This window comes from Aspergillus ruber, assembly GCF_000600275.1.
Source record: "Aspergillus ruber CBS 135680 unplaced genomic scaffold scaffold00023, whole genome shotgun sequence".
Classification (NCBI taxonomy): Eukaryota; Fungi; Ascomycota; class Eurotiomycetes; order Eurotiales; family Aspergillaceae; genus Aspergillus; species Aspergillus ruber.
Genome location: NW_024467319.1, coordinates 258,090 through 276,719, shown reverse-complemented (window position 1 = coordinate 276,719; position 18,630 = coordinate 258,090). Strand labels below are relative to the sequence as shown.

General features: G+C 49.4%; 8 protein-coding genes across 8 annotated transcripts; 4 read left to right on the top strand and 4 right to left on the bottom strand.

The window, feature by feature from the left end:
• Positions 1-926: 926 nt before the first annotated feature.
• EURHEDRAFT_404584 (tryptophan synthase) lies at positions 927-3,419 on the top strand (the record flags this gene model as incomplete). Its single annotated transcript, XM_040780316.1, has 6 exons — positions 927-954; positions 1,052-1,071; positions 1,106-1,334; positions 1,399-1,702; positions 1,768-2,373; positions 2,408-3,419. The coding sequence occupies 6 exons, from the start codon at positions 927-929 to the stop codon at positions 3,417-3,419; spliced, it is 2,199 nt and encodes a 732-aa protein (XP_040636814.1).
• A 1,009-nt stretch (positions 3,420-4,428) lies between these two features.
• On the bottom strand, positions 4,429-6,192 carry EURHEDRAFT_517073 (aldehyde dehydrogenase family protein; the record flags this gene model as incomplete). Its single annotated transcript, XM_040786530.1, has 7 exons — positions 4,429-4,717; positions 4,781-4,974; positions 5,007-5,181; positions 5,253-5,555; positions 5,612-5,726; positions 5,782-5,922; positions 5,994-6,192. 7 exons carry the CDS (start codon positions 6,190-6,192, stop codon positions 4,429-4,431), a joined length of 1,416 nt encoding a protein of 471 aa, XP_040636813.1.
• Positions 6,193-6,622: 430 nt separating this feature from the next.
• EURHEDRAFT_517072 (NAD(P)-dependent alcohol dehydrogenase) lies at positions 6,623-7,884 on the top strand (the record flags this gene model as incomplete). The annotated part of the gene is made up of 3 exons (XM_040786529.1): positions 6,623-6,815; positions 6,906-7,681; positions 7,738-7,884. 3 exons carry the CDS (start codon positions 6,623-6,625, stop codon positions 7,882-7,884), a joined length of 1,116 nt encoding a protein of 371 aa, XP_040636812.1.
• Positions 7,885-8,411: 527 nt separating this feature from the next.
• On the top strand, positions 8,412-10,286 carry EURHEDRAFT_440181 (Zn(II)2Cys6 transcription factor; the record flags this gene model as incomplete). The annotated part of the gene is made up of 2 exons (XM_040783462.1): positions 8,412-8,651; positions 8,754-10,286. Coding segments are annotated over 2 exons (1,773 nt in total), but the record flags the coding sequence as incomplete, so codon positions are not given.
• A 533-nt stretch (positions 10,287-10,819) lies between these two features.
• EURHEDRAFT_379542 (putative carboxylesterase) lies at positions 10,820-12,554 on the top strand (the record flags this gene model as incomplete). The annotated part of the gene is made up of 4 exons (XM_040779189.1): positions 10,820-10,872; positions 11,312-11,409; positions 11,576-12,155; positions 12,203-12,554. 4 exons carry the CDS (start codon positions 10,820-10,822, stop codon positions 12,552-12,554), a joined length of 1,083 nt encoding a protein of 360 aa, XP_040636810.1.
• A 251-nt stretch (positions 12,555-12,805) lies between these two features.
• Positions 12,806-13,830, bottom strand: EURHEDRAFT_517070 (NAD(P)-binding protein; the record flags this gene model as incomplete). The annotated part of the gene is made up of 2 exons (XM_040786528.1): positions 12,806-13,347; positions 13,368-13,830. The coding sequence occupies 2 exons, from the start codon at positions 13,828-13,830 to the stop codon at positions 12,806-12,808; spliced, it is 1,005 nt and encodes a 334-aa protein (XP_040636809.1).
• A 149-nt stretch (positions 13,831-13,979) lies between these two features.
• Positions 13,980-15,155, bottom strand: EURHEDRAFT_165561 (aldo/keto reductase). The gene is made up of 2 exons (XM_040777822.1): positions 15,015-15,155; positions 13,980-14,956 (listed from the first exon to the last, which is right to left on the bottom strand). The coding sequence occupies exons 1-2, from the start codon at positions 15,057-15,059 to the stop codon at positions 14,138-14,140; spliced, it is 864 nt and encodes a 287-aa protein (XP_040636808.1). The 5' UTR covers positions 15,060-15,155; the 3' UTR covers positions 13,980-14,137.
• EURHEDRAFT_414693 (tetratricopeptide repeat domain protein) lies at positions 15,107-17,444 on the bottom strand. The gene is made up of 2 exons (XM_040782503.1): positions 17,350-17,444; positions 15,107-17,301 (listed from the first exon to the last, which is right to left on the bottom strand). The coding sequence occupies exons 1-2, from the start codon at positions 17,352-17,354 to the stop codon at positions 15,606-15,608; spliced, it is 1,701 nt and encodes a 566-aa protein (XP_040636807.1). The 5' UTR covers positions 17,355-17,444; the 3' UTR covers positions 15,107-15,605.
• Between the last annotated feature and the right edge of the window lie 1,186 nt (positions 17,445-18,630).

The window sequence follows — 18,630 nt, the reverse complement described above, 5'->3', positions numbered from 1 at the left end:
AGCAAGCCGCAGACCTGGAGGATCTTGAAATTGGCCGCCACGACCAGGGCCAGAAGGGCAGGGTCCAGGGATGCTTTGCAACAGAGCGCAAGATGCTCGTCGGTGAGCACTACATGTAATTCAAGTGGGCATCTATCGCACGCAGAATGGACGGGAAAATAACGATGGCTCTCTGGTGGTGATGGTCTTGCTCCTATAACATGTCTGCCGAGCGATCGAGCTCACTGCATTTTTTTTTTTTTTCCAACAATTTTAAGTATGGCACCGATGCATTCTCGCATCGATCCTAGTCGATGTTCGTGCTATCTCCGGGGCATGGAGCAACCGATACGGGCTATGGGGGAGAGATAGTACTACTAGTCGTACTGGGAATCGGGGACCCTTCACGGATCCATCCGACAACGGGCCGTCACCTATCCGGCCCCGCGACGATAATCCGCTTTCACTTTCTCCATCACTGTGCGACTGGGGCCAGGAATCGGCGGTGTCATTGATCAGTACGTAGTCGGGGAGCATGTTGGGGAGTGGACCGCTGGTATAATTGGGCTATTTCAGGAGGAGACAGCGACGGGATGTCGTTGGTTGTCAATGCATAGTCCATAAAGGGAGGGGGTGGCCTGAATCCACATGCTCAGGCTGTTTGAGGATATCACCTCATTCTCTAGTTGCTGTAGAGAGGTGTGGGCTGGACAGGGCGCTGGATACGGATTGACTGGCTCTCTGTGGGCGACCAGCCTTGTGTCGCGGCAGGAAATAACACACACTGGCGCCGTGAGATTGAATAGGCCTGGCAGGGTCCTACTCGGGGAGGGATACGGCAGCAGAATTTTTGCCCATGGCATTCGTTGCAGGTGCTGCGCACCTTGGGTATCATCTTTATAAAATTTAGAGAGCACCCAGACCAGGCACAGCCGGAACCGCTAAGAATGGAGGTTGAAGTATGCATCCTGGAATGTATGGGCCAATTAAGCGTCTCACATCGTACTGAAGGATTCATTGTTGGTTGATATCGCTAGTTAACAAAGACAAAAAGTTCTATTATTATTTGCAGGGATGTTGGTGGTTGTTCTTGTGAGTCATTCCGCTGGGACTTTTTTTTTTGCAGGAAGGCCCTAATCAAGCAAAGGCCCAAATAAATACTTTTGTCTTTCTTCTTCTGGTTACATTGTCTGCTCAATTGACAGATAATCAACTCAACATGGAACATCTCCGGCAAACTTTTACCCTATGCCAGCAGCAAGGCCGGCCGGCATTGGTCACATACGTGACGGCTGGGTTTCCTACGGTGGAGGAAACCCCAGCGGTCATGCTTGGCTTGGAAGCCGGAGGGGCTGGTGAGTCTGTCCTTCCCATATTGATGAAATGGCCATTTGAATAATTTGAGTGACCGTATTTCAGATATAATTGAGCTGGGTCTACCCTTCACGGATCCCATTGCAGACGGCCCGACCATTCAGAAATCCAATCTGAAAGCCCTCGAGAATGGCGTTACCGTTTCCTCCATGCTGGACATGGTCCGAGGAGCCCGTCAAAAGGCGCTAAGAGCGCCGGTGCTTTTCATGGGTTACTATAACCCATTGTTGCACTATGGGGAGACCCAGATCCTGGCCGATTGCAAGGCAGCTGGAGTTAACGGCTTCATCATCGTTGATCTACCTCCAGAAGAAGCGATCCGATTCCGCAACGGCTGCACAAAGACTGGGTATGTGGCGCCCTTTCTGATGTGGTTGTCACAATGGGTGATCTTCTAACGATTCAACTCCATAGACTTTCGTATGTCCCCCTTATTGCACCCTCAACCACAGAAGACCGCATGAAAATTCTCTGTGGCATAGCCGATTCTTTCATCTATCTCGTCTCACGCATGGGCGTCACCGGCGCCACCGGATCCCTCAATGCAGACCTCCCTGCCTTCATCAAGCGTGTCAAGGAGCTGTCTGGTAATGTTCCCGTGGCCGTTGGGTTTGGCATCAGCACCCGCGAGCATTTTAAAAGTGTGACCTCCGTTGCGGATGGCGCCGTTATTGGCAGTCAGATAATTGCGGTGCTGGCTGATGCCCCAGCCGAGAAGGCTGCAAGAGCAGTCGAGAATTACTGCTCGCAAATCACGGAAAGGAATGTAATCCGGGATTACAGCGACGCGGCAGCTACGGCCGTGGTAGAAAACAGCGAGGTCTCCCAGGAAGATACGGAGGATGCAACAACAACAACTGCGATAGATGGAACAGGAAGGTTCGGTGTTTTCGGTGGTCAATATGTCCCCGAAGCCTTGACGACCTGTCTAGCAGAGCTAGAGGCCGGGTTCCAATCGGCGCTGGAAAATCCCGCGTTCTGGGAGGAGTACCGCTCTTACTATCCCTACATGGGCCGGCCGTCCACTCTGCATCTGGCTCATCAATTGACCGAGCAATGCTGGCGGAGCGAATATCTGGCTAAAACGGGAGGACCTCAACCATACGGGCTCCCACAAAATCAACAATGCCCTAGGCCAAATCCTGATCGCGCGTCGGTTGGGGAAAACTGAGATCATCGCCGAGACTGGCGCAGGCCAACATGGTGTCGCGACTGCCACTGTGTGCGCTAAGTTTGGCATGAAGTGCACGATCTACATGGGTGCTGAGGATGTCCGTCGCCAGGCATTGAATGTCTTTCGGATTCGGTTGCTGGGCGCCACGGTTGTCCCTGTGGAGGCTGGATCGCGCACACTTCGGGACGCCGTGAACGAGGCCTTTCGCGCATGGATTGTGCGGTTGGATACTACGCATTACATTATCGGCTCTGCGATTGGGCCTCATCCTTTCCCTACAATCGTGCGCACGTTTCAGTCGGTCATTGGAGACGAAACCAAGGCGCAACTGAAAGAGCTAGGCAAAAGTCCGGACGCCGTGGTTGCTTGCGTTGGAGGAGGCTCGAATGCGGTGGGCATGTTCTACCCCTTCTCATCAATTCCCTCCGTTCAGCTCGTCGGGGTGGAAGCCGGCGGGGACGGTCTGGACACGGCGCGGCATTCAGCTACCTTGAGCGGTGGTTTCGTCGGTGTCTTACATGGTGTTCGGACGTACGTCCTACAGGGCCAACATGGCCAGATCTTAGACACGCACTCCATTTCTGCGGGACTGGACTATCCTGGCGTTGGACCGGAATTGGCTCAGTGGAAGGAGAGCAACCGTGCGACCTTTCTCTCGGCCACTAACGCGCAGGCCTTGCACGGGTTCCGACTTCTGAGCCAGCTGGAAGGTATTATTCCGGCATTGGAGACCTCACATGCGGTATGGGGGGCGGTTGAAACCGCTAAGCAGCTGGGACCCGGCAAGAACCTTGTACTGTGTATGAGTGGCCGGGGTGATAAAGACGTGCAGAGCGTGGCGGATGAGTTGCCCAAGATCGGCCCTCAGATTGGATGGGAATTGCGCTTCTGATGAAATGTTACAACATAAGTCATACATAATCTAGCAATTCTACAAGTATAACCCAATTTCATCCCACTCATGTCCCCTTTGCACAGACAATCCTGGCCCTGCGAGACATCCGTCAAACCGCCAGATTGAACCTCTGCCGGATGGCTCTAAATCATCTTTGCATGGAGCAAACCTGACGTTAGCTTCATAAAATCTCCTGTAAATCGCGTGTCTTCGGGACTGCCATGATAATAATCATCCCATTTCTGGAAGGATTCACCAAAGGCTGTGTACGCCAACATGAATCCAGCCTTGACATCAGATCGTGGAAGGTCTCCGACAGTTAACAAACCGCGATACTGAATATCACGGTCAGCAGACGGAGGTACAAGGGCTTCACAGCATCTAGCGATAGATCTACTGGTCGTGATGCAATGGAGGACTAGACGGAGCTTGTTGTCTGTCAGAAGTCGAATATCGTCGGTGAGAGTAGGGGAGCGGCAATCAAGGATGTGATCGACTCCTCGGTCACGGACAAGAGGAAATTATGCGGAGAGCAGGTTGTAATGACTGTATACCTTGACCTGTTTGACTTGTTGACTTCAAATTGCTTGAAAGGGATTCTTTCATACAATTTCTTCGGTATCGGGGGCTCGATGTACTTTGTATGAATGCTTAGTATCGATTAGGTAGTGATTGCGAGTTATTTAGGACTAACATGCCCGCACTATTTTCTTCCAGCCAGTTTCGTGAGGCGTCCCGTCCCACTTGTCGCAGATTGAACAGTGATACATCTTCCAGTCTGCGTTGGGATGTAGGCAAATTGATTGAATTCTTTTTTCTTCCCTAGTGTATTGCATAATTCTGAATCATGGCGCAGTAGATAGATACCTTGATAATGGACATTATCTCAGACTTCGCTCTTTTACCCGCTATCATAAAAGATAGGTGAGGATTGGTTACGAACAAATATTGTTTTCGTTGCGGAAATTGCTCCAGTGCAGACAGTAAAATATAGCATACGAATATATCACTCCAACGAAACATATACCGACTTGACTTCAGTCCACATGTCAAGCCCCTCTTTCCCAAGTTCTCGTCCAGTCCCAGACTGTTTAAAGCCGCCCATAGGAAGATCCTGGCAATAATAAGGAGAACTGATATTTACACCGACAGAGCCTGCCTCGAAGTTCTTCGCCATACGGATGGCTCTGTTCAAATCACAAGTAAAGACGGTGGCATACAGACCGAACTCGGAGTCATTTGCCCGGGAGATAACCTCTTCTTCCGTTTTGAAGGTGTTAAGGCAGGATACGGCTCTAGGAAAAACCGTTTGTTAGGTTAAATGCTCTTAGGTAGGGTAGTACTACAGAGAAACCTACCCAAAGATTTCCTCTTGCATAAGGTTGTGACTTTCGGGCACATCATGCAGCACCATGGGAGAAACGAAGTTTTTCCCATCCTTGTCAGGCGAAGAGTCCAACAGGACCTTCAGTCTGTCATTTTTAGCCTGCTCCACAAACGCAGAAACGCTCTTGTGTTGTTGTGTATCCGCCTGGGGCCCAAAACTTGTGTCCTTGCTCAACGGGTCGCCAATATTCCCAGTACTGCTTGGATTGCATTGAGATATAATTTCTTGAATTGGTCCATAATCGAATCTTGTATGTAGACCCGTGAAGATGCCATGCACACCTGGCCGGAGTTAACCACGATAGAAAAGGCAGCGGCTTTAGCTGCTTTTTCGAGATCAGCATCATCGAAGATCACTATTGGACTCTTTCCCCTGTTTATCACGTCAGCGGACTGGCTTCTAAACACTAATAGCAATTAAGAATTAGATGGGGGTGTCATTACCCAAGCTCAAGAGAACAATCTTTGAAATTAGACTCCACTGCAGCCTTCTGAATGAGTTTACCTGTCCTTGAACTGCCCGTGAATGCAATCTTGCGGATCTCCTTGTGGCGAGCGATGGCATCCCCGCAAGTCTGGCCAAATCCCGACAGAACGTTGAAGACTCCGGGAGGAAATCCGGCCTCTTTTGCGAGCCGAGCAAAAAGAAGGGAGGTCAGGGGTGCTTTCTCGGAGGACTTCAGCACCATGGTATTTCCAGCAATGAGTGCGGGGCCGACTTTAAAACAGATCATAATCAAGGGGACGCTATGAAGAGTCAAAAATGTTCATCTAGCGAGTCTGCTTATGTATGGTCGACTTACTTCCATGGGATAATGGCCGCAGTGACCCCATATGGCTGCTTGAGTGAGAAGTTCAGCTGGCCCTCTGAGACTAGTGAAGTTTCGCCGTGAATGTCCAAAGCCTTTCCCGCATAATCTGGAAACATGTCAATAACCGACGAGGCAATAATAGATTGTCCTAGGATACTTACACCTGAGTGTTGCTGTACCAATCTGGTCCATATAGGAAGAGACAGGCTTCCCCATAGACAGAGCTTCGAGTCGTGCGAACTCCGAAATGTTCTGGTCAACCAGATCAGCCAGTCTCAACATGAGCGTTCTCCTTGTGGATCCTAGAGTCATGCCATTCATCAGCTCTGTGCTTCATAGTCGAGGATACATTGGTATGAGCAGATGACAGTACCATCCATAGCTGCCCATGCCGGGAATGCTTTCTTCCCACTCTCAACCGCGCGGTCAACATCCACGGACTTCGCCTCATGCACCTGGGCAACTAGATCGCCTGTAAAAGGGCTTCTAATGTCAAACTTTCCCCCATCAGACGAGGGGACGAATTCGCCGTCTATGAAAAGACGAGTTTCGATCTCAGCGGTGGTGCTCATGATATGCTTTCCGGTTTCGGCAAACAATTAAAGCGTTTGCCTGTGTAGTATTACTCAACGAGCATTCCTCTATTTAAATATCATGCTAACAAGCAACCGATCGGAAAGGGTCCTCCTTCCGAAATTCGGTTCCCCAAGGGGAAAGGGTCGGAGTTGCGGGGAGGGTGAGCAAATAGCCGTTCTCCACAGCTAACAGCACGGGAGAAAGCACTAATTCCCCAAAGTGCTCTAAGTGGCATAGTCTAGAAGATGCGCTCGTCTGAAGTGCTCCGTACTGGCAAGTCCTTGTTGGTACGTTGTGTATACGTAGCCCATTGCCAAAGTTTAAGCTTAAAAGGAGTCAGTCAGGGCCCTAAGTTTCTGAAGATTACTTGTGCATTTACTACTCTCTATTACTGTCCCTCCATACTCTCTCCTTTATACCCATATCATGGCTCAACGAACCAAATGTTTGGCCGTGTGCTCCGCAGGCGCTCGTTTTGAATTGGCCGAAGTAATCCTGGACGAACTAAGATCAAATGAGGTTCTTGTGGAAATTCATGCTACTGGTATCTGCCACACGGATATTGCCTGTGCGGATGGGAAATTGCCAGTCAAGTTCCCTTGTATACTGGGCCATGAGGGTAGGTTTTTGTTTATTTTATTTTATTTTATTTTTTTCGACAATTTTCCCTAAGATGTATAGAGACGTTGATGCTAAGGGTAAATACTAGGCGCTGGTGTTGTCATACAAAAAGGACAAGACGTGCAGAATATCTCCATCGGCGCTAAGGTCCTACTGAGTTATAACTTCTGTGGAAGCTGTTCACAGTGCGCGTCTCATTGTCCTGCCTACTGCGAAAAGCTGCTCCCCATGAATTTTGGGGGACGACGCCTTGACCGCAGCGCAACAGTCACTCTGCCTGGAGGTAAGGAAGTCTTTGCCAATTTCTTTGGTCAAAGCTCTTTTGCCAGGCTTGCCGTGGTGAGCAAATCGAGTGTAGTGGAGGTGCCAGACGATACGCCCTTGGAGCTTTTCGCCCCTCTGGGCTGCGGAATACAGACTGGCGCCGGGGCCGTACTCAACTCTCTCAACGTCTCCTCTGGAAGTTCTGTTGCCGTTTTCGGTGTTGGATCAGTGGGGTTGAGCGCCATCATGGCCGCCAAGATGAGGGGAGCACAGACAATCATCGCAGTGGATCTGCAACCCTCACGCTTGAAGTTAGCTTTGGACATAGGCGCAACCCATGCCCTTGTCGGGAATGACGGTGACGTTGTCCAGCAAATTCGGAGCATCTGCCAGCCTCATAACAGGGTCGCATTTGCCTTGGACTGCTCGGGTGCGGTTCCGGTTATTGAAAACATGATCGACTCGCTTGCTACTCGTGGCCGAGCGGTCAGTGTAGGTGCTCCGGATGCGACTAAACGCGTGTCTATGAACGTCTTCTCCCATTTGACTTTGGGTCGGCAATATGTGGGATGTCACCAGGGAGACAGTATAGCCAGCGAGGTACAGTACCCCCATGTACTACTGTCCTTTCATTTGTCGCTTACCAATGTCATCAGATGATTCCGTTCTTGATCGAACGGCAACGAGAAGGCTTGTTTCCTCTTGAAAAACTGATCTCGTACTACAATCTGGATCAGAGTCATCAGGCCTTGGAAGATGTGAAAAATGGCAAGACGATCAAACCAGTCCTGAGGTGGCGATAGCAAGAGGTGGGGCCATATAGCCGCGGCTGTATGTTGGAAACGATCAAACCCCAGAAGGCATCCGACCGTCGGAAGACGTAGAAAAGGGGAAATCGCTGGCCATTCGAGTATTATTGCAGATTCATTAACACGGGTTTTTCGTAAACCATGTATTATCTTGATTAATACAAGCATCGCTCATGACGATAAGAAGAAGAAATTAGGGCTAGGGTCCATACAGAACATGCTGGTCAATTGGTACCGCCTTCTCTATATGTTCAAATCATTCTGCCTCCCTACACGGGTGGCTCTAAACGACACTCACATTCCCTCTCCGGGCATCCAGGTCTCCTATTGCTTTTCTCCACACCTGAGTACAGCATGTATTAGCGTTCATGCTTGGCATCTCTTCTTGCATGGTGCCACATCTTGAGGACTACATTATTCCCTACTGCGTATAGGTCTGAACATGCCTGTGCCTTGCAGTAATTGTTGCAAAATATAGGGCCAAGCTCCGGCAGTATCGAATTTGCAAAATGGAGTCTGGAAAGCGCCGGTTACGAGCAGCCAAAGCCTGTCAGCGATGCAATCAGCGGAAAATTAAATGCGATGCGACGTTAGTTGGCTTCCCCTGCAGCCGCTGCCGAATGGACGGTGTTCCAAATTGCGTTTTGGTCTCTTCAAAAAGGGGTACATACGATCGCAAAGCAGCTCGGATACAACAGAGGGTCCCCCCTGCCTCGTCGAACCAATCTCCGCGCCAGCCATCGAGTGAGCAAAGTGCGGCGGTGCTTGCTTCCAGCCGTGAAGAATGCGAAGATGCAGAAACTTCCTTTGGCGCGGATGAAAATGAGCCTTGTTTTTCAAACGTGGATGGCAGTACGGCAGAGATGTCGAACCGTCGTGCTTCATATGTTGAGCGAGCGGGCATGCCGCCCCCCGCAACTGTGAGGCCTTCGCCCTGTGCCGTGAGCTCCAAATCTCTCTCATCCATGTTTGAAGATCATGTTGGCCGAAAGAGCCCAGATACCGTCGGCCAATGTGAGTTGGTTCTCTTTGGGGAACCCTCTCCTTTGACCTTTGCTCTACAGCTGCGAAGAGGACAGGGCCAAGTGCTACACGATATCAGCCAGCACAATCTTAATAGCAACTCATTGACGGTAATTCAAGATGATATACACCCACCTCACTTGGACCCATGTGATATAGAGTATCTCAAAGCCAAAGGGGCTTTCATGTACCCTTCAGAGGGAGCGTTTGACTCTATGATGGATGTTTTTCTGAATCGCTTCTATCTTTTGTATGCTGTGGTCGATCCAGTAGATCTTCGCCGAGCCTACCGGGCTCGCAAGCTCCCATGGATCCTTTTGCATGCTATCTGCTTTGTTGCCATGACGTTCTGCGACACTTCGTTGATCTTCATTGCTGGATTCAAATCGCGGTCAGAGGCACGCCATCATTACTATAGCAAAGCAAAGGCTCTCTTTGACGTTAGCTACGAAAAGAGCAAAGCGGTTCTGCTCAAGGTGTGCATCCTTCTAAGCTTTGAGGGGCCACGATTGAACTGCTACTGGAACCCCTGCTCATGGATCGAGATTGGTGTCACTATGGCCGTGTCGCTGGGACTGCATAGAGCAGAGGTGGCAGCCAGCGGGCCTCCCAATGATCGTAGCCTTCTGAAAAGGCTCTGGTGGGCCCTAGCTGTTCGTGATGCTCATTGTTCTGCCCTGTTAGGCCGTCCTTTTCGAATAAACATCGCTCAGTGCGATACCGACGTGTTGGCTCTGGGAGACTTCCCTCACAATCATGAACCGGTCGACAGTTGCTCTTGCAAAGCCGCCTTCATGTATCAGATTCAATCGTGCAAATTATCTCTCATCTTACGAAATATCATTCATTTTCGTTTTGGTCCAGTTTCCGACTCGATAACCCTTGACCATATTCAGCAGCAGCTCGCTGTTTGGAAGTCAGATCTCCCGATCGAAATTGGCTGGCCAATCAGCATGAACTCTAATGTCATTCAGTCTACACAGTTAGAGACCTTATACAACTATCTTCTAGTTCTTTTACACATGAACCCTGCTGGTCAATTCCAGGCCAGTCAACGCCGACCATCCGTTTGCGATACGAGCTCGAACCAAATAGCAAAGTCTTCTGCTCTAACAATATCGTCATTATCAGTCAAACTTATGACGAAGGCTACTTTATCATTCCTCCCACACGAGATATTCTCCGGTTTCTTCGTTGCTGGAGTAATCCTCTGTCGACAGGCGCAGCAATCTGAAACCGACAATTTTGCAATAATGACTAGAGCATGTTTCGACAACTGCCAGATGGTATTGAACGAAGCGCAGGACTTCTGGGATCCTGGAAAATGGGCAATGAGGCTGTTTGACTTTCTATTGTCATCTGGAGATTCAAATGGTAGAGAATCTCACAATGCTGCAGCCGATACTTCCCAACGAAAGAACGGTGCTTCCGCTTCGATACAAGACAGTTCTTCCTATCTGGATCCGTCTTGGACGGAAGTCTCATCGGTTTCCGTTGCGGCCAATTATAACGAAAACCTGATACATCCTGTCGGTGGTCCCATGCTTTTCCCTGATTTTTTCACTTCATGGGTTTTACCATATAACAACGATCTGTCGTTGTAGTTCATTATGCCGTCTCACTACACCATACCCTTATGGTGCAAGTCGAAGACGCCATGTTTATATATATATTCTCATTAAAGGAACGTCACGTCAACCTGATTCACTCTCTAAGCTGTCTAAGATATGGCCATAAAGCATATAGCCGAGCCGATCCTAGCTACCCGAATGTAAAGGAAAGATCATCAATCACGCATCTAAAAAAAGAGCATATGAAAAGAAATAAAGTACTCAGAATTACCGCTATAATCTTTTTCTCCTGACTTCTGACATCCGTCACCAAATTTTAAAGCCTCATCTACACTATGTCCTCCACAACCATCGAAGCCCCAGTCCACGAAACCGCCCCATTCAAAGGGTACGTGTTTCCTAGGCGTACTATATGCTACAGTTCCAGCTCGATTCCATGAATCCCAACTTCTGAATCCGCGGGCACTGTCTGGTTCAATTGATGCGACGCAATACGGACCTGTCTGTCCTCAACCAACGGATCCCTTCCGCCATATCAGCTAGCATCTATTCGAGGGCACCCCGCAAATTTCTTACACGTATGACGATCTAGACTGTCTAAGGCTGAATTTATATGTACCTGCAGAGGCGGTCTTATTCAAACAGGAGCTGCCGGTTCTGGTTTGGATACATGGGGGTGGGTTGGTGATTGAGAATGGGAATGCAGATTTAGTATGTCAGCTTTTCAATTTGTCAGCACCCTTTTATTTCTTGTGTAGTTGACTAACGTTATGCTCCCTTTCTCTCTCTCTCTTAGCCGGTGATTACCTGGTCAGCTACAATTCTAGTATTGGAAAACCGTTCATCTTTGTTTCGATCAACTACCGCCTGGGCTATTTCGGCTTTCTTTCGTCTGCTGAGCTAGCCGCTGATGCAAAGAGCCACGGTGAGACGTGGTGGGCCAACCAAGGCTTACATGACCAACGAGTAGCGTTGCGATGGATAAGTACTTCGTATCCCGCTTGCAATTCAATAAACCACCTTACGATAATTCCATATTCGAAACAACGTGTCCCATTTCGGTGGTAACCCCGACGAAATAACAATCGCAGGCGAGTCAACCGGAGGATTCTCAGTCCTCGCGCATCTCCAATCCAACGAGTCAGTCCGCAAGCGAGGCATCATTCAATCTAGACCATCGTGGAATCTCGAAAACCCGCAGGCGGCACAGGCGAAATTCGACACCTTAACCCTGCGTATCGGAATTCCGGCTAACACCCCCGCTGCTGAGAAGGTAGCTGCGCTGCGGGCCTTGCCGGATGAGAAAATAGTGGATCTTCTTGATGGGCAAATCATGGCAACGCCCAATTGGGATCCAAACTGGTTCAGCGATAAGACTTTGTTGACTGGATCGATTGATTGCGCTGGAAAACTGGCAGAATGGGCGGAAAGCGCCGTGGTAGGATTACTACGAGATGAAGTGGCTATCTTCCCTCTAGATCAGATGTTCAAAACAAGAACGGAGGTGGTGGACAGTGCCAGAGCCGCACTCCGTCCTGGAGCGGATGATGTGGACGAGCGCTTTGCCGTTGAGATTCTTGAAGCCAATGGGTTGAAAGATACCCTCGCCTATTCGGATGCAATCGACCGGCTACGTGGTCTAGCACCAGATGCTTGTTTTCACCGCGTGGGGTATAACGTATTCAAGAAAAACTTCAATTGTCGGTTCACGTGTACAGGTTCGACCAGCCAGATGTGCAAGATAGCAGCATCCACCAAGGAAACGCCTACCACCTCTTAGATCTCGCATATCTGTGTCGTCTTCCTGCTGTTTCAAGCAATGAGGCCCCCTTGTCCTGTCGAGCTACCACCGATGCATTCTCAGATATGCCTATAAAGTATTTTTATGGGTCTTCTCCCTGGGAGACTTATTCGGAGGGAAAGAAGATTATGGTTTTTGACGGCCAGCAAACGCGGGTGGAAAGACAAGAAATCGGACCTCTTACGTGGGCGAGACTGTTGGGAACGCCAGAGAGGGAAAGGAGATTTGGGTCGTTTTTCTTCAATCTTATGAGAGGTGGCCAAGAATAAATACATAGGGTTGGTCATTTGTTATTTCTCCAAGTAGATCATATCAACGATGAATGTATGTGTTTGGCGTGTTTCAGAACATGGACATAGGCAATTACCATACTTCACTGTGCACGACATGGTCCATAGACAGCAAGAAACGCTTCTACGTAAGTCACCAGTAGCCTAAACAGCATACCAAGCGTCAAGTTTGTATTAGTCGCATTCACTAGCTATTCGATAGATACATGCTGCAGTGATGAAAACTTTAATCATGAAGCAACCGCCTTCTGATACCCTTCAAAACCCCCCTTCTCTTCCAAAATCAACGGAATCTCATCCTCCGCCAGCGACGTAAACGTCGATTTCTCCGCAGGCGCCCATCCCAACTTCCGCAACCGACTCGCCCGGTTCCGCGAGTTCGATCCCGCAACAGCATTCGAATACTCACCAAATACATCACCGTAGTTACTCTTCGGAATAGTCCTAGGCACAGGGTCACTGATACGGCCCGCCTGGTGCAGAACATGTCCGATCACCTCCGCACACTCATGCCAGGAGAGCTCCTGACCATTCTCGCAGAACCAGTACGGATTCTTCAAGGCTTCCTCTGCAGGGGTGCTTTCAAGCCAGTGTAAGATAGTCATGTATCCGTACGCAAGGTCCTTAACGTGAATCTGGCCCCACACAGAACGACCCTCGCCGATCTGGCCTGCATAACCGTGCTTGAGGGAGTAGCGGGCCAGGGTTGGCAGTTGGATGGACAGTCGGCCGTCTTGCTGGTTGACGCCGTAAATGACTGGTGGAATCATGACTGCAATTTTGCTTGGGAACCAAGCGTTTGACGACCACGCAGAATTGCTAGGTCTATCTGGCGGTGCGGCGCGGTGTCAGGAAGTGCATCGATCTGTTCTGGTCGCTCGTCGTCGAAGACATTGTCGCTCTTAAATGCACCGGCGCTTTCATCGGCTAGGAGGCTTGCACCACTTGTGTGGATGTAGATCGTGTGCTGATTGTTTCTGGCGCGCTGGTTGATGCCGGCGATGACGGCTTCTGCGGATGGGAGATGGTCTGCTGTTGCTGTGTGGAAGACTATGTCGCTGGCGACCACTTGCTTTTGGATGATTTCTTTATCGTCCAGGGAGCCCAGCACCGATTTGATGTTTTGTGCTTGGAATTCAGCGGTTGCGGATTCACGACGTACGAGCACGGTCACGTCGTAGTTCTCTTGGATAAGAAGATTAAGGATCTCCTTTCCGATGAATCCAGGGCCGATGAGGAACACTGATTTACCCATGGTGATGATTGAATAACTATTCTCAACGGCGTTCGTTCCTAAATTCCTTCCCTTTGAATAGGATGGTGTACAAATTTATGGATGACGATTCTCGGTTATATCGGTTATATACCTTTATATCGATTTATAATCAAGTCGAGAGATGGTTCATAGGCCATTTTCGATCTACGAAAGAAAATCCTGTTTTCAGGGGATGCTTACTATTCTAATCAGCCCAAACAGGTGAGATCGATTGCATGTTTTTGTGTGTACCACGCCATCTCGTGTCCTCTACGGAATACAAAACCCTCAACATGGAATCGAACGCTTATTCCTCCCCATACTGCTTCTTCCAGAAAGCCCGATAGTGCTTCTCCCCCCCAAGCTTCGTAATCGCTTCTACTTCCCCCTCCTCCAACTGAAATTCCAACACACGAAGATACTCTTTCAACCTCTCCTCCTTCCCACTAGTCGTAATCGCAACATCCCCCTTCTCGATCGACCACCGTAGCAACACATCCCCCTCGGAAGCTCCATACTTTCCTGCCAACTCCTTCACCTTCGCGTCAACAGGGCCTCCGGCCGCACGGGTAATGGGGGTCAGGGGACCGTAACTAGCTGTCTTGATTCTCTTTTCGCGGTGAAAGGGCAGTAAATCGCCTTGTTGGAGGTAGGGGTGGTATTCGATCTGGTTGATAGCAGGAGTGATAGATGCTGTCGCAAGGGTAGCTTCGAGGTGTTCACGACGGTAATTCGAGACACCAATGGCCTTAGCTTTCCCAGATTGCTGAATCTGTTCCAATTCCTTCCAAGCAGACTGAAGGTCCGCATCGGACTTTGCGAAGAAAGGCGAGTGAATTAGATACAAATCGACATAATCCAACTGCAACTTCTCCAAGCTGCTCTTAATAGCGCCCTGGATGTCCGCGATATTCGTGATAACCTTGGTCGTCACGAAGAGCTCCTCGCGCGGAACCCCGCTTTCCTTAATCGCGACTCCCAATTCCGCTTCGGTGCCGTAGACCTCGGCGCCGTCGAGATGGCGGTAGCCCAGGCGGATGGCGGTTTTGATAGCTTCGACTAGTTCGCGGTTGACTGTAGTGTCGCTTGCGGACTTGTACCAGGCTGTGCCGGTGCCATAGGCGAGCTGGTTGTGTTATGTTAGTTGGGGATTTGGAGATGTGGGGTAGTGGGATGCTGCGTACGATGGGGATAGAGATTTGATCGTTAAGTTCCACGCTGGTGGTCATTTTGGCGGCAGTGAGGTTGTAAAGAAGTATGTGATAGTTGCTGGAATACTCTGTAGAAGAGAGCGGTCTATTTAAGAGTAATTGAAGCGCAGGAATTCCGCATTATAAATACCCTTGGGGTATCACCGGGATTATATCACTGTGGACCCTACCAGCACCATCCAATTAAGTGACGTTCACTTGAGATTTGCAATGGTGTGTATATCGATTGCGATTGTTAACTCGGTGCTTAGCACCCGCCTATTATACCATTGCACCATCGACATCATTCATGCCCTCAACTGGCGCAATCCCCACCAAATATTCCCCTCCTCAACCGAATCTGCAGCTGTAATAGTTGCTTCAACCCAGAATGTATATTAAACTAGCTAGATGTACGTGCTTTACATCAAGGTGGTGACATTGGACGGGATCCTCATCCAGTGGAGATAGGAATGGGTTATGCAAGGTAGGCAGTTAATCGTAGTGTAGCAATTGCTGTATGAAGTATAGATTTGGCTTGCCATTCATGCCATCAACACATACTACGTAACATCACGGGACAGACTAACATTCAGAACAGCATGTCTGGGGCTTATCAGCCGCAGATAATCGACAATAGCACGAAGTAGTAATTGGAACGTCAGCTGTTCCAATAGCAATATCCCGCTGGACAGCAATACCACAAGCCTCCTCAATCTTACCAGACCGTAGCAAGCATTCATGAAGTCCATGTAAGCCCCATACGTTATTGATGCGTGCCTTACGGCGAGGGAAGCCTTTAGCAATGCCCAAGTCCTCACGGAACACGAGCTCTGCTTCCTGAACCCGGTTCTGTTCGAGCAATAGTCCTCCCAAGGCATGACGAACAGGCTGCATCCATGGTGGCGGGTCAGAGTATGGAAGCGAATCTTCAAGCTCGATGGCCTTTCGGAGACTGGCAAACGCAGATTCGTAGTTACCCTTCCGGTATTCAAGTTCGCCGTGGAGCATAGCTGAACCGACCGCGAAGACCTCGACCATCTTACACGGTATGCTACTCATACGGGAAGGCGGGACGGTTGCACGTACTGCTTCAAACTCTTTCTGTGTAGCTTCTGCTTCTTCGGTGCGGCCGAGAGCGCTCAATGCAACTCCACGTGCATAGAGAAATGTTGCCGTCTTTGAGCAGTAGAGCTTGCGGTCTTCTGGGAGCTTGAGGGTGAGAATCTCTTCCCAACGGCCAAAGCGGACCAGCACATGTGCAATACTTCCGAGAAATCCCTCCGTCCAGTCAGCCATTGGAGGGCTAGCTATTGTGAGTACATTAATGTCGATTATCTCTTCGAGTCGCTTTGCAGCCGAAAGAGCTTCCTGAGATCGCCCAGATATAAAAGCCGAATACATCTTCGCGCAAATGTTGTGCACCCGATATGCCACGTATAATCCAGATGTATTCTCCTGCGCGAAATATTTGTCGTCGGCAACCATAGCTTCCTCGTTCGAATCTACACCACGTCGGTAATCGCCAACTGCAATGTCGATGTGCGTTGGCATATGCAACATGTGAGAAGCGTCAGGAACCAGGCGGCGCAGTCGGTCAGCAGGTGGTAGGGCCAGCTCAGGATACGGAGACATCTCCATCAAGTGGATGTAAAGGTGGCAAAGGGCAGGATGGTCATGGCCAGGCCCTGCTAGTGCGGGCTCGATCACAGTACGAGCCTCAACAGTGTGGTCGCCAGTGGGCTTCCCGGTATCCAGGTCCCATAAACCCCGAGGACTGATACACATCAGCGCCTCGACGAACATTCCAGCTACATCAATGTCATCCGAGAACTCCTGATACACATTCCGCATCGCATCTGCATATGCCCTGTTTAACGGTTTTAGGTCGTCGGGGATGTTGTCGACTGGTGGGAATCGAGCAGTGAGCGCCTTGATCAACGCCCTCTCCACAGGAGTGATTTGATCACCCAGGCTGGCGGCACGGTTCAACGCATCAGTAGCCTTCTCCACACTAGACTGGAGACCAGCTCTGTCGAAGAACGTCCATGCTTTGTTGTAGTTTGGACCGATGGAATAAGCTATTCCCCAAAACGCCATGGCGCAGTTGGGGTCGGCTTCTGATGCCCACGTAAAGCAACGGATTGCTTCCTCATGGTTGAACGAATAGGCCCATGCCAGTCCACGATCAACCCAGAGCTGGGCTAATGTAGAGATGGTGGTCACCGGGCGGCGGTGGTTGCCGAGGTCATAGTAGTCACGCTGTGTGGCTCCGATATCTCTGATTCTCCATTAGTTTGAGTCAAAGTAATGAATGCAATGGACTTACCCCATGTTGACAAGTTGTAATTGAGAGTTCGGTAGATGGAGATGAAGATCTTTAAACGTTTTTATATTCAAGGAAGTTGGGTATCAGGCTGATCGGCGACTTTCCTAGAAGTCTCCGATTGGCTTTACCCCGTACTTGTAGGACCATCCCCGCACCCTGGGGATTTGTAAGCAAGCACGATATCTATACTTCTACAGACAGTTATTGGTCGGTTCCAGTGTCAAAAAGTAGTGATAGTAACCAATCGACAGACTACAGCACCTCATAGGCATAGTCAGAAATCGACGCCATCTCGTATCAACCAATTCCGAATTAGGAAGTAGGCCCATGTCAAAGTAGAAGTATGAGTAAATCGTATGACTAGAATCATTCAAAGAACTGGAGAGACTATCGATAATCCTGAGTGTTTCGATGACTTCCTGGACGGCAATCCAATTATACAAGGATACAATGGTGGGTTCACGTCAAATACCAGGGTCTTAGCTCGGTCCTCGGCATCCTCGGCACACTCAACAAGAAGTATACACAGGGTCTTTCGAATGGTGGGGGAGCAAGAACTTCTCAAGCCAGATGAGTGCCAGAAATTAGCTATTAAGTTTTTCTATACGCTGGATTGGTCTTTTGGATACTTTGCTAAACTCTAGGTGTCTGAAAAACGACTCATCTGATGGAGGCGAGACTGCCATGCAAACCACGAACTTCTGCATCGAGAAGTGTAAGACCGAACTCTTGCTGATGTTGCGTTGAGATTGACGAAGATGGGCCAAGATACAACAAACGTGCGATGTCCATTGGTCGGAATCTGAATAGATACTCGGTGGATCTACAGAAAATTGCGAGTCCGGGTGGCAGTAGGAAATAACCCACACTGTCATCAATCTTACAACTTTATGCCAATTACACTGAGCGGGCCTACAAAACGCCGAACTCGATTGGTTTCAGAGGACAGTCATGCGTGCTCTTAGTGCAACTAAAGTGTTTATCGAGTTCCAAAGGGTATGGTAGAGCATTGATTGCGGCGTCGTCAAATCCGGGCTAAGCAAGAGAAACGGGCTCCTTTAGGGTTTTCTCAGACACTCTGAGGGGCAAGGTAATATTTACAGGCTTCGTTCTGCGTGAGTTGATCAATTATGTAGTTACGAGACCCTCAACATCAGCCATCACGCTTTGTCTGGGGGGTATGTGCATGCGGTACTCTACATTCAAAGAAAGGACAACAAAAAAGAGGACAAAGAGAAATTTAGAAAAAAAAAAAAAAAAAAAAAAAAAAAAAAAAAAAAA